The following is a 12,027-nucleotide window of genomic DNA, read 5'->3' on the forward strand; positions in this document are numbered from 1 at the left end:
ATGGTTTTGATAGATTGATGGCATTAAGGAATGTTATGCTTTGACAAAGATCTTTATTTTCTTTTTTGCTTTTTCCTTCTAGTGTGTCCAGTGGGTCGATGATGCAAAACTTAACCAATTACGAAGGGAAGGCATTCGATATGCCAGAATTCAGTTGTATGATAATGATATTTATTTTATTCCAAGGAATGTTATACATCAATTTAAGACAGTTTCAGCTGTGTGTAGTTTGGCATGGCACGTTCGGCTCAAACTCTACCACTCAGAGGGAGAAAACCAAACCATCTATGAAAAGGATCCCCCAACCGATCACACATCTTCTGTCACGGGACTTCAGACAGATAGCGTCACCCATCCAGGGGGCGTAAATGCCTCCGAAGACGTCAAAATTTTAAGTACCCTTCAGACTAAGTATGTGAAACAGGAGGTTTCACACACGCAACATGGACCTGCTTTATCTCTCCAGAATGAAGAGGGGCCAGTTGCAGTTAACCTTCCTGAAAAGATGGTCGCCTCCAGTGCTGTGGAATGTCAGAGAGTCAAAGCAAGGCTGGATCATGCTCAGTTGACAGGGTCGAGGCTTGAAACTGACTCTGAAATTGAGCTTGGTGACAAATATGTACAGGACAGTTTGTGCCCAGGTGGCCGTGTGAATCTGGAAGATACAAGACAAAGTAGTCCGGCTTATCCACGTCTGCGTGGCAAACAGGAAGATGACTTTTTGTGTTAAGTGTGTGTGTGTGTGTGCGCGCGCGTATATATGTTTTTAAAGTACTTTTAAAATATAATGACATAATGTAAAGAGGCTTACATTCTGTGAGGCAGGTTTTTTACTTGCCCTTGCAGCTGTTACAGAAAATAGTTTATGTAGCTTTGTAACATTCCTCAGTGCCTGTCCATAACTGTAAACGTTTTAAAGCACTTAGGGCCAGATGCACTGTAAACACTGCAGGTATAACATAAAAGTCTTTAAATATGAGTTGTAGGTTTTAGAATAGAGCTGACATTTAACATATATTTTTTGTAAGATAAGCCAGAATTCTTTTTGACAATTCCAGGCTTTTCCATAGAGCTTATTTATACCATATTTTTTTTTTCATTTTAATGTGTCAGCACTGTAGTGTAAATAGCTTTTTTAAAAAAACAAAACAAAACAAAAACTTTTTAGCGTGATTTATATTAAAATGTGAGCCGCTTAATAAAGGTTCATAATAATTTTTATTTTGAAAAATCTCAGTCCTGGTAAAAAGGGAAATATTCTTATATTAAAAATGCATAGATGTATTAAGTTAGATATGATTTGTGGTTGAATTTTCACAAAACCTTATTTGGAGAAGAATTTGAACATTTGTAGCAAAGTTCTTCTAGAGCTATTCTACTGCCTGGCTAGAGATAGGAAGGTCCTTTCCCTTTTGGTCAGATGCTATATACCGGAACTAATGGGCAACCTTCCTCCCTTTCCCCATTTTATTAAAGTTACACTTTAGCAAGGATTGAGCATTTTAGCACTCTAAGAAGCAAATGACTAAAGCAGAGTCTCAATGAATGGCAAATCATAAATAAATACAAACAGTGGAATGCAGGTTAAAAAACAACACTACTACAGTTTGCCAGTTATTTGAACAAAATAAATAATTAGACAGTGCTGATCCACTAAACTCTTCCTTTCCTGTCCTTTGGCTGGGCAGTAATTCCGCAACATCAACTAGCAGATAACTAGAGAGTTTTACAGTACATTTAAGAAAGGAAAGAAGAAAAGAGCAATGCGATTACAACCAAGAATATAGCACCAGATCAATATGAATTTCCCTCATGCTTCTGTCTAAATAATGTTAGGAATATGCTTAGTCTAATTCCCTCTGTACTTAAAACACAAGCCTTCCTTCTGTAACAGAAAACAGGAACAGCTGCCTTTTTCTGACCTCTCTCTTATGGCACAAACTCACAGTATTCCCAGCTGGGAGTAAAACACGAAACCCCTGGACATTAAAAGATCAACACATCCCTGCTGTTCTATCCCAAGTCTTCAGCTTCCCAACACACACTGTGACTACCCTTCACAGCAGTTCTGGCCCCAGTATGTGGTTAAACATTCAGTTAACTTCTCCCTGTCATATCGCTGAGTTACTTTGCTTGCAGTGCTGTAACTGTGATAAGTTTAGAGATAAGCAGATCATTATACTTCATTTGAAAGCAAGATTGTTTTAAAATTACATTTAATATGTGGGCCTGCATCCAGTTTGTGACAAAACACTGAAACCAGTGACATAAAGTGGTTGAGAATCAGCACGTCTTGCTCTTTTCAATGGGACTTAGGCATCTATAACTTAAAATTGATCCGAGGTAGGGAATATACGCTGCCTTGCTGCATCCTCCCTTGTTTCTCTACAAAAGAGAAACAGATACAATGAAAATATCAGTTGGAATGCCTTGCTATACTGTGTAAGTATATGTGGAGCCACATGTTGTAGGTTCTGAGATTTACTTCGTGATCTTAAAACTCAAAATTGAAGGAAAAAGCAGATGCGCAGAGATTGGATATAAGGATGGAGAATAACTCATCTGTTCTAACTGGACCTTTGGTAGAATAGTCATGTTTGATTTTAGCCCCTTTTACTTTAAACTCTGTGGGTATTTTGAAACTTTAATTTATAGTCTTGAAGAAGAAAAGCACAGCCAGAAAAGAATGCCCTTGGACCTTTAAAGCGATGACATATAAAACCAGATTCAATAATTGCCATGCATTTTAAGCATTGATGGTTATTACTAGAAGACTTTTATTATGAATGCAGGAGTCGACATCCTGTTTTCTGTACAAAGTTTGGTTATAGCCCTTTCAAACTGCTGCTGTCAGCAAACTCCATTTTTGTGTTTTTTGTACACAGATTGATTAATATGTCTTAACAATGTCAGGCAGTTTCTTTAATTTTTAAGAAGCTGCTTTTGTGTTTTCCCTTTAAGGTTTATGCGGTGTACTAAAAATGGTATGAAATGCTGAAGCCTCCTTTTGTTTAAATCAATTTTTCATCTGAAACTAAGCTCTCATTGGATGGTGTCATTTCTGTCTTTTGTAGGGCTATTATATCTGACATATAAAAACCTGGATGGCCTCTAGAAGGCAGCAATATGTTAGTTTTTTCTGTATCTTTCTGCTGTCATCTAGTGATTATCTAAATCTTTGTAGCCCAGATATATTGGCTTTAATCTTTCGTTTTTCCTCCAGAATTGTGTCCTTCCTAGTTTCCTTCCAGTTATCTGTTTTGAATGGTGCAACAACAGATAAATGCTACTTTTTATGATAAGTGCTCTGAGCTTTTTGATACTCTCCACCTCGCTCTAGATTTTAGGAGGAAACTACTTTCAATCTCTACATGTTAATCTTTCCCAACTAGGATTTGAACTGTTGGCATTATGTTTTGTTATGACATCCTATCCTCCATTTTAACGTATCATACAGGAGGCAAAGAAGAGCTTCAGCAATTGTAATAATTAGGAATTGGATTGAAGAGATTGGTGCTTAAGCATTTTGGGGGGGGGTGGAATTTGAGACACGGCTGTAATATTCCATGATCAGTAAATTATGGGAAAATATGGTTTAGCATTTCTGAAAAATGAAGGATTCACAAACATTTGAATCCTAGACCTAATGTTTTGCTGGCATGTAATTGACTACAAAATTAGTTTTGAAGTGGAGAATGTTTGTACTGTGTATCCTAGACAGCAATGGATCGTTCCAAAGCTTAATTCATGGATTATGCTGAAAATATGGTTAAAAATAGTATAAAAATCACACACTTCATTGAGAAGGCGATGAATGCTATAGGCACTTCCTGATGGAAGGGTCCTAGAACTTATTTATTATTTATACTTGACCAGTCAAGCAAAATTGTAATTCTTCTTAAGATACTGAAGTGATGGGAAAATATGGGTGGGTTGTATACCCATACTACAAAACTGACAAAAAGCCAATTGCCTTTTACCTGGTCCTCAAGTCATCTATGCAGTGGGTGGAAAGAAGGAAACTATAAATCATTTTGAATGCCTACCTTCTACATTTGTATAAACCTAAAGTTACAGAAGCTAGAACAAGCAGGAATCGGTTCACTGCTGTGGTACTCGTCCCATTACAGTTGCCTGCAAACCCCCCTCAAAAATTATTCTAACCATAAGAAAAGCCAGTGTTGTGCTTTAGGTAGAAAACTAAAACCCTGATGAGTTGGTAGATTTTTCCTTTGACAGTTCTGAATACAATTAGTTACCTTTATCCAGAACAAAATACAAAAATGTTCCATCTGAATTGAAAAATAAGTGAAATAGTATATATGCTCATTTCTCCATGTTACAGAATATTTTACTAGAGAAAGTAAGGCTAGTTTAACGTAAGCTAAGCTGATTTGGTTTAAGTGTAGTTTAAATATGCCTCAATGGTGGGTTTACATTTCACTAACCTACAGTATGGATTAATGTGATGTGTGAATCCTGAGAATGAATGGAAGAGGTAAGTCACACTGAGGAAGCAATGTATCTTCAGAGTATCTTAGTACATATAACACTTCAATGGCAATTGTTTTTTTTTTTAATATTTTACACACATTATTCTAGTTTTCCACACACAGAACTAGTCATAGACATGTAGAGGGAGTAATTTTTTTTTCAGAATTTATGTTCCTTAGTTAATGAATTATATTAAATGATGCAGAGGTTTGCCAACGGAACTGGGTTTTTCCACTAAAATGCCCTGATTTTCTAAGACTTCAGAAGTCAGTATGAAAGGAACTAGCAAAGATTTGGCAGAGGCAGCTTGCACAAAGATGGACCTCACTTGTCCAAACTCTCTCTACCACTCCATCACCGATTCTGTTTTTCTACTATAATACAAAGTGATTTCTGCTAATTGTAGGCCCTTCTGGTTTTCCCTGGTAGCCTGCATTCATTGATTGGCTTGCACATCACACTAAACTATGGTTTAATAAACTGCAATTGGTTGTACTAAAATATAAATCACAGTATATATCAGAGTATATACTAGGGCTCTTTACACTTCAAAAATGATTTAGAGTCTAGCATGAGCAAAACACATCTCTGCTACTAATTAAAGCAGTCTTGTCTTGGACTACTGTGGGAGACGGAAAATAACGCCTACTTGAATGAATCAACTAATTAAAATGACCTTTAAAGCAAACACATGTTTTGTCTGGCTTATGGTGGCCTGACAAAAGTTGTGGCTGCTCTAATGAATAGCTGAGAAGTCTCATGCTCCTATGAAGTCTTAAGGCACTGCCGTATCATTATTAAAGCATCCACAGCCCTCATGTTAATATTAAGCTCAAAACAAACCACATGATGGCTTAATCCTGTGAACAACTCCTGATGTGTTATTTTAAAAGCTTAGAAAGCCTTTTTTTTTTTTTTTTTTAGAAAACTGCCACTAGGCTAATACTTCCCAACCTTATGGTCCAGAAAGGTACTGCTAGTAGTTACTGATCTAGGCATAAAAATATTTGGAGGTTCATTTGGTAAACTCTTATTATTATTTGGAGGTGAGTTCACTGCTCAGGTGTTATTCCCTCCCATATAATTTCTAGGTACCCAGTTGAAGCCAGTCTGTGTCTGGATGCTATAAGTAGCCTTGCACCTGCACAGGCCTTCCTTGCTTATCTTCAAGTTGTAGAACCTACAGTCTCCAGAGTGAATAAGGGCTAATCAGGATGTCCTGAATGCTCAGTAGCACTCTTGCTGGCCACATTGGAAATTATCAGTGTTGGAAGAAACACGTAGAACAATCCTGGAGCTCAGGTGATGCTGTTGTCTATTGCCATTGTTGCTATCCTGAAAGTGGAAGAAGTAATGCTGGATCTATTGATTGCTCTTGTTCGCGAACAGGTCAACTTGGAAGAGGTGGCCATTTCTCTAAACTTGGCTGGAATTTTTGGGTGTAAGGCCCATTCTCTACAGGATAATGCTTCCATATTTGTTGATTCTTTTATATATTCTGCTATTGAAACCATGTGGCTTCATTATGAATCAAGCTACTATAAAGTTGTTTATGTCTAAGGGAAGTGTCACCTTGTACTGGGACCATGATCCTGAACTGATCAGTTCCAAAAATGGTTTCCCAATCCTACAAGCTGATGTCCCTAAGTAGTGCTTTTCGTGATGGATATATTAATATCAGCTATCAGCGTAGTGATTGGGCCAGTTCCTGGAATATTTTTAGCTAAATGCATTATTCTGTTGGGGAGGTCACTGTGAAGGCTAAGAAGAAATTGGATGTAAGTCAAAATGAGTCCATGGGGCTAAGTTTGTGATTGTGATCACATTCTGGTTACGTATCAACTTTATAATGGTTTGATAACATTCATTTCAGATCTCTTGACCCTCCCTCTGTAAATTTGTCTGTTCTTGTGATTTACATCCAGGTAAAGGCTCTTTTTGTTAGGACTCCCAGGTGCAGTACCTCCTTGAAGGCTGAGATCTTGGCCTAATTCATTATGAACCTTTGTTTTTCTAGATGGTAGCCCTGTCCATCAATGTGATCGCAATCAGGCTTCCTGGATATAAGTGTATGTATATGGCCCTTGTCTGAAAATGGCCTACCACTGCAGTTGGGCAAAAACAAGGCACTGCTGCCAGACTGAAAGGGAGCTGCTTGAACTGAAACTGGTTGTCAAGGGGGAACCTCAGCTCTACTGGTCTGGTGGGAATGTAGAAGTAGGCCTCCAGTAAGTCCACTAACGTCCACCGTTCGCCTGGTAGGATGGCTCCTTTAGCTGATCTCATTCCTGAATCTCAAATTGCTTCATGGACTTGTTTTATGGTCCTGATATTTAGCATCTATGCTGTCTTGGTGAATAAGCTGAAGAATAGTTCTTCCAATAATACTTGCTCTAAATACTGGTGTCTAACAAGTGGTCAGTGGCTGAGAGATGATTATTTAATGGTTTTCCCCATTTCTCCTATACACTTGTGATTGTAGGAACCTGTCTCGCTGGCTTTGAAATTCTAGTTAAGCTGCGCTTGCGTTATAGTCAGCTAACACTTTTTCCCACTCAGAATGGGTTTGGATGGAAGTTTGGCTTTGGGCTGGTAGCCTTCTTTCCAGTGTTTAAACCAGAGTCTACTGCAGATCACTACTACCAGTTCCTAAACTTTTGCCAAACTAGAAAGGCATTTGAATTCAGGTGTGGTGAGTGGTAGCAGCTGAGGGGAAGATGCTGGTAAGCTTGGGCATATTGGCTCATGGGCCATGTAGAAGAGAAGGGGAATGAAGGGTGAGACACCAGCCTTGCCTGTAAGACCCCTCTAGATTATTTTTTAAAGCAAAACCCAAACTATCAAAACTTTCCAAGTTTTGGTTTGGCCAAACTGACTGACCTAGTATGGTTTGATCAAACTTTGAAATTAGTATTTGTTAGGGTTCAACATTTTCTGTTGCATGCACACTCTTTAATAAACGTAACTGGTGAAGCCGTAACATGGTTTTGTTTTAGCCCAGTAATGAGCTGTGAAGCTAGTTGTGATTTGTAAACCAGGGTTTGTGGCTCAAACCAGCTAATGATGGTTTATTTAATAAATCATGCATGATGCAATGAGTGACTATGGTCAAAATTAGATGATTTGGAGGATATTTTCCTGCTCATGAAAGCTGCCCGTTTTTGTAATTATAAAGGAGTGCTATCTAAGAATGTAGATGCATTTCTGGTACTCTTAGCAGAGAGATGGACCCCACCCCCCCATCCAAGTGCCCAAAGCACAGAAATATCTTGATCCCTGAATTTAACTAATGCCTAATTGTGTAAATCAATTTCAATTTTATTTGATCATGTTACAGAAAACTCTCAGTAAATATGTTAAGTCATTGCTCGGGGCAAGTAGCATAGATTAGGAATTGCCACCTGTTATAGGAAGACTGTTTCATGTGATGAGTCATCTACTCCCTTGGCTTGCTTACTTCCCTGACACCACAGCATAGAGTCATAATCCGTTGTGCACAGGCACTTTTTCTGTCCTCTCAACTGCTGCCAAGAAGACTTGAAGGATATCATTTCTGGTAGTTATTTTCTTTCCACTAGAAGACATTGAACAGCCCCCATTCTTTTCTGCCCCTTTTCCCACCATGTGGCTGTGAGGGAAGTAAAATGGAAACTGAGAGCATTAACAAGCTCCATCTTCATAAAGCTTCCCTAGAACTTTGTTTCCGTCTTAGAAGCGGGAAGGGTCAGTTTAATAGTTTGCATGGCACAACTGAGGAAGGCTTAAACAGCCCTGGAACTGCGAAGTGAATAGTTTTTTCAAGCTATACACTAATCCCTGCCTTGACCCAGTTAAGTATATTGTGCAAATACAGCTGAACAATCATCTTTCCATAGCAACTGTATTTAGACTTGCTAGCTTTGTATCTAGTAGCAGTATAAAGCTTGTCCCATATCGGAAACACAAAACGAAAACATTTATGAGACAGATTCCGCATTTGGATACTTCATACCTGAACAAATGCTTGGTAACTAATTCTGTTAATATCAACTGTATTATAGAGCTTGATTACATACAAGAATTTGTTCATCTCCTTAGACACTTTTTTAAACTGCCTTCTGCAGTCTGGATGCTCTCCAGAAGTGCAGATTTAATTCCCAGAATTATTAACAAGACTGTTTGCTGGGGAATTCTGGGAGTGCACGCATTGGAAACATGGTGGTTAGAAAGAGTGGTTGACATAATAGCTGAAATAACTGCAAAAATAGTTCTGGTATACTGTTGTGTAATTGAAAGTTTTATGTACCGTGACTCACTCACAAGACACTTGAGACATAAGAACTTAAATGCAGAAACCACAGAAAATATGAGGTGGTTTTATTTACAATATGTACATGAAAATAAGACAGCTCTGCTTCACATACTGAAGAATCGCATCCAACAGCTTGAAGATCAAATATATATATATATATTGAATAGTTCCTTTAGAGGCAGTAAGCTTATAGCAGCATTGCTCAGGAATGTGAAAAAAAGTTTAGTCCCTTCGTACATAGAAAATATTATATCCAAGTTCTATCATCCCTCCAATTAGCAGAATCCAAAGAGGAATAAAGACATAAGCAAGCTTCATTACAGTAAATTGTTCTAGTTTCGCACAGAGAGCAAGGCAGGCGGCCAGCTTAAGTAGCATTGCTGCAAGATACCAAGCTTTTTTCTTGAGATTTTGGGAGCCATTGCGAGGATCATAGCCAGACTTACAACGGCGAGCCATTTTCACAATGATCATAACCAGAAGAATAGTATCAAATATCCAAACTGGAATAAATATTAGAAACCAGTTCCATGGTGCCTTTTCATCCAGTTTTAACACCAACATGATCAGGAACAGTAATGTAAAGAGCCATGTGAGTAGCACTCTCTGCGCCAAGGACATTCTCATCTAAACAGCCTTGGTAGGTAAGTAGTAAGAACAGAAAAGATACTCCCTAAAATAAAGGAAAAAAAAAAAATAGGGTGACGTGTAAAAGCATATAAAGACATTCAATTATGTCCATAAATACAGCTGGTTTTCCTCTTGCTATTTTTCAAAAACTTTCAGATAGTGAATATTGTGAACCGAGAATTTTTGCTTTTTATGAATTCTGTAAAACAACAGAATGTCTATCTGTTTCACTTAACTAATTTGGCTTTGCACTGGAGATTATCATAATAGACTAGTTCCTTGAGGGACATCCACATAGGAAATTTAAAAAATAAATAACTCCGATAACCTCAATTAAACAGCTATAACTCTAGTACAAGCAGAACGCTGAACCTATTAGTCCTAATTTCACAAAACTAAACTTACCTGAGAGCGTGCGTGTCGGTATTATTAACAGAATGATCAGGGAGACCCTGCTTGTAACTTACCAAGAACATGTTTGGAACTGCTGCCTAACAATACCAAACCTCTTTCATTTTGGCACCCATCAGCAATCAAATCTTTTTGCCATTAGGTCCTGTATTTTGCTCTGGAGAATATCTTTGTGGTCACTAAAAATCGCACTGTCCTGATGGCACATAATCAAGAAGTCCTGTATCAAATTAGCTGGACAACTCAAATATATATCCCATACTGGATTCAGTGCTGGAGAGTGTTTTCATTGTGCCCTCCTTTTTTCTAGATTTGCTTGTTGATAAAAGACGTTGGCCTACTAAAATACTGTAACAAACACAACAAATATAAAAAAGCCCAAGCACGACTAATATAAAAACTGTTGACTTTGTTCCTATCACCAAATTTCTCATAAATGAAAGAGCAGTTTCTGCAAAAAAGTGTTTATATACATTAAACAGCATATGAAATTAATGAAGTTGCTAAAATTATGTATTCTAATTGATTTATTATGGCAACAGTCATATGATTACCCAGCATGCAACAAAATATCAAAAATGTATCAAAAATACTGCATAAGTATGAGTTTTCTAGCTGTTACTTCTCAGTGAATATAAAATACATAGTGCAACATTTTTAAAAAAAATTTCAAGCATCTGATAAATTCTAAGCATTTTGCTAATGCGGGAGCTATCTGCACGGAACCCGAGTTATAGGAGCAGAAAACCATGATCCTTGAACCTGCACTTTAACATTATTATAGTCCAGATGCAGGCTACCCGATGAGAACAAGGCAGAGTTAACAACCATGCACACAGATTACAGTCTAGAAGACAAAGCCATTTCTCAATTAGTGCCTGCCTTATACTGTCTTTCTGAATCATCTAACCATCGTGCCAAAGCAAGGAATGAGGACAGGTTTTATATCGCTTCAGTGATGCCTGGACGATGCTTTGAAGGGTACCATAAGTCATTTACGGCGGATTTTTTTTTTTTTGGAAGGGGCGATTGTATGGTTCCAAATGTCGGAGAAACAAGTGACTCCCCCCCCCCCGGGACTTAACTTTTTAAGGTAAGGGCCCTCTTTCTTCCGGTTATAGCGTTTTGTTCTTTTGACCGCCGTTATAATCCGCTGCCATTGCCGTGCTGCAGAACTGGCTTGGTGTGAATCGTTTAATGCAACCGAATTCGAGGCGGCTCCCGAGCCTCGTCAAGGTAACCCTTTTCAATTCCGAGTTTGACTTTCAAAGAGCCTCGCTCTGGGGACCGGCCTTGGCCGGGTGAGCGGTGGGGAAAGCACCCCTCGTCCCGTGGCCGAAAGGCGGCAAGGACAAACCGGACCAGAGCCAGGCCACCCTTCCCGCCCCGCTCGTGGAGCGGCTCCGTCCAAGCAGAAAAGACGGGGAAAAGGGCCGCGTCTCTTGCGACGCTTAGGCCGGGGAGAGCCGGCTTCAGTCCCAACCTCCTACGGGGGTCGTCGTGAGAGGCGGGAGGGGAATCCGACGAGAGACGGGCGCGGAAAGCGGGGCGGCGAGGACCGTCCCCGGCCAAGGCTACTCACCCGCCTCAGGACCCCATGAGCTTCCGCGACTTACGCGCGAAGCTTCGGGCGCCCCGCGCAGCCAACGCCGGTCTAGGAAGGGCCTTCAGCGAGGGGGCTCCTCGCAGCGAGGCCCTCCAGGCCTCCGGCTAGTCATCGAGAAAAAGGAAGAAAAGCCAGCATCTTGAAGCGGCGGCCAACGATAGGCCGGTCGGGCACGTCATGCCTCCTTCCCCGCTCTCATCGGCTGAAAGGGTTGTCCGTTAACACGCGTTGCCGCCCACAAAGGCCTCCTCTCGTTAAGGAGGGCGCCCGCTGGCGCTAAGGGGAAGCCCCATTATTGTTTTCTCCCTCCTCCTCCTCCTCTATTCGTCAGCTGAGCTGCCTATCAGACTCATTTCAAGGACGCGAGCGGCTGACTAACCCCTCTCGGGCGCTGTCATTTACCTTTGGGTGATTGGACAATGTCCCCCGTCAATCAAGCGCTTCGCCGCGGCCTTCCCCGGGGTCCTCGCCCAATGAGGGAAGATGTTGATGCTGACTTGGGACCACGTTGGATTTTTCGATCCTCGCGCGCCGCGGGGCCTTCGTTTCTCCCCCGCCCGCTTCTCAGAAAGAGGCGGGGCAGGCAGAGGCGTGA

General features: G+C 40.2%; 2 protein-coding genes across 3 annotated transcripts in view; one reads left to right on the forward strand and one right to left on the reverse strand.

The window, feature by feature from the left end:
• Positions 1 to 3,633, forward strand: part of RSBN1L (round spermatid basic protein 1 like) — a 46,564-nt gene extending 42,931 nt beyond the window's left edge. For both annotated transcript variants that reach the window (XM_063308081.1, XM_063308083.1), the window contains one exon: positions 83 to 3,633. In XM_063308081.1, coding sequence (XP_063164151.1) covers positions 83 to 730 — 648 coding nt within the window. In that variant the 3' untranslated portion in view covers positions 731 to 3,633. The remainder of the gene's footprint in view (positions 1 to 82) is intronic.
• A 5,200-nt stretch (positions 3,634 to 8,833) lies between these two features.
• Positions 8,834 to 11,583, reverse strand: TMEM60 (transmembrane protein 60). Its single transcript, XM_063308084.1, has 2 exons — positions 11,409 to 11,583; positions 8,834 to 9,458 (listed from the first exon to the last, which is right to left on the reverse strand). Exon 2 carries the CDS (start codon positions 9,410 to 9,412, stop codon positions 9,008 to 9,010), a length of 405 nt encoding a protein of 134 aa, XP_063164154.1. The 5' UTR covers positions 9,413 to 9,458; positions 11,409 to 11,583; the 3' UTR covers positions 8,834 to 9,007.
• Positions 11,584 to 12,027: the final 444 nt, after the last annotated feature.

Source organism: Candoia aspera, chromosome 7, assembly GCF_035149785.1.
Source record: "Candoia aspera isolate rCanAsp1 chromosome 7, rCanAsp1.hap2, whole genome shotgun sequence".
NCBI lineage: Eukaryota > Metazoa > Chordata > Lepidosauria > Squamata > Boidae > Candoia > Candoia aspera.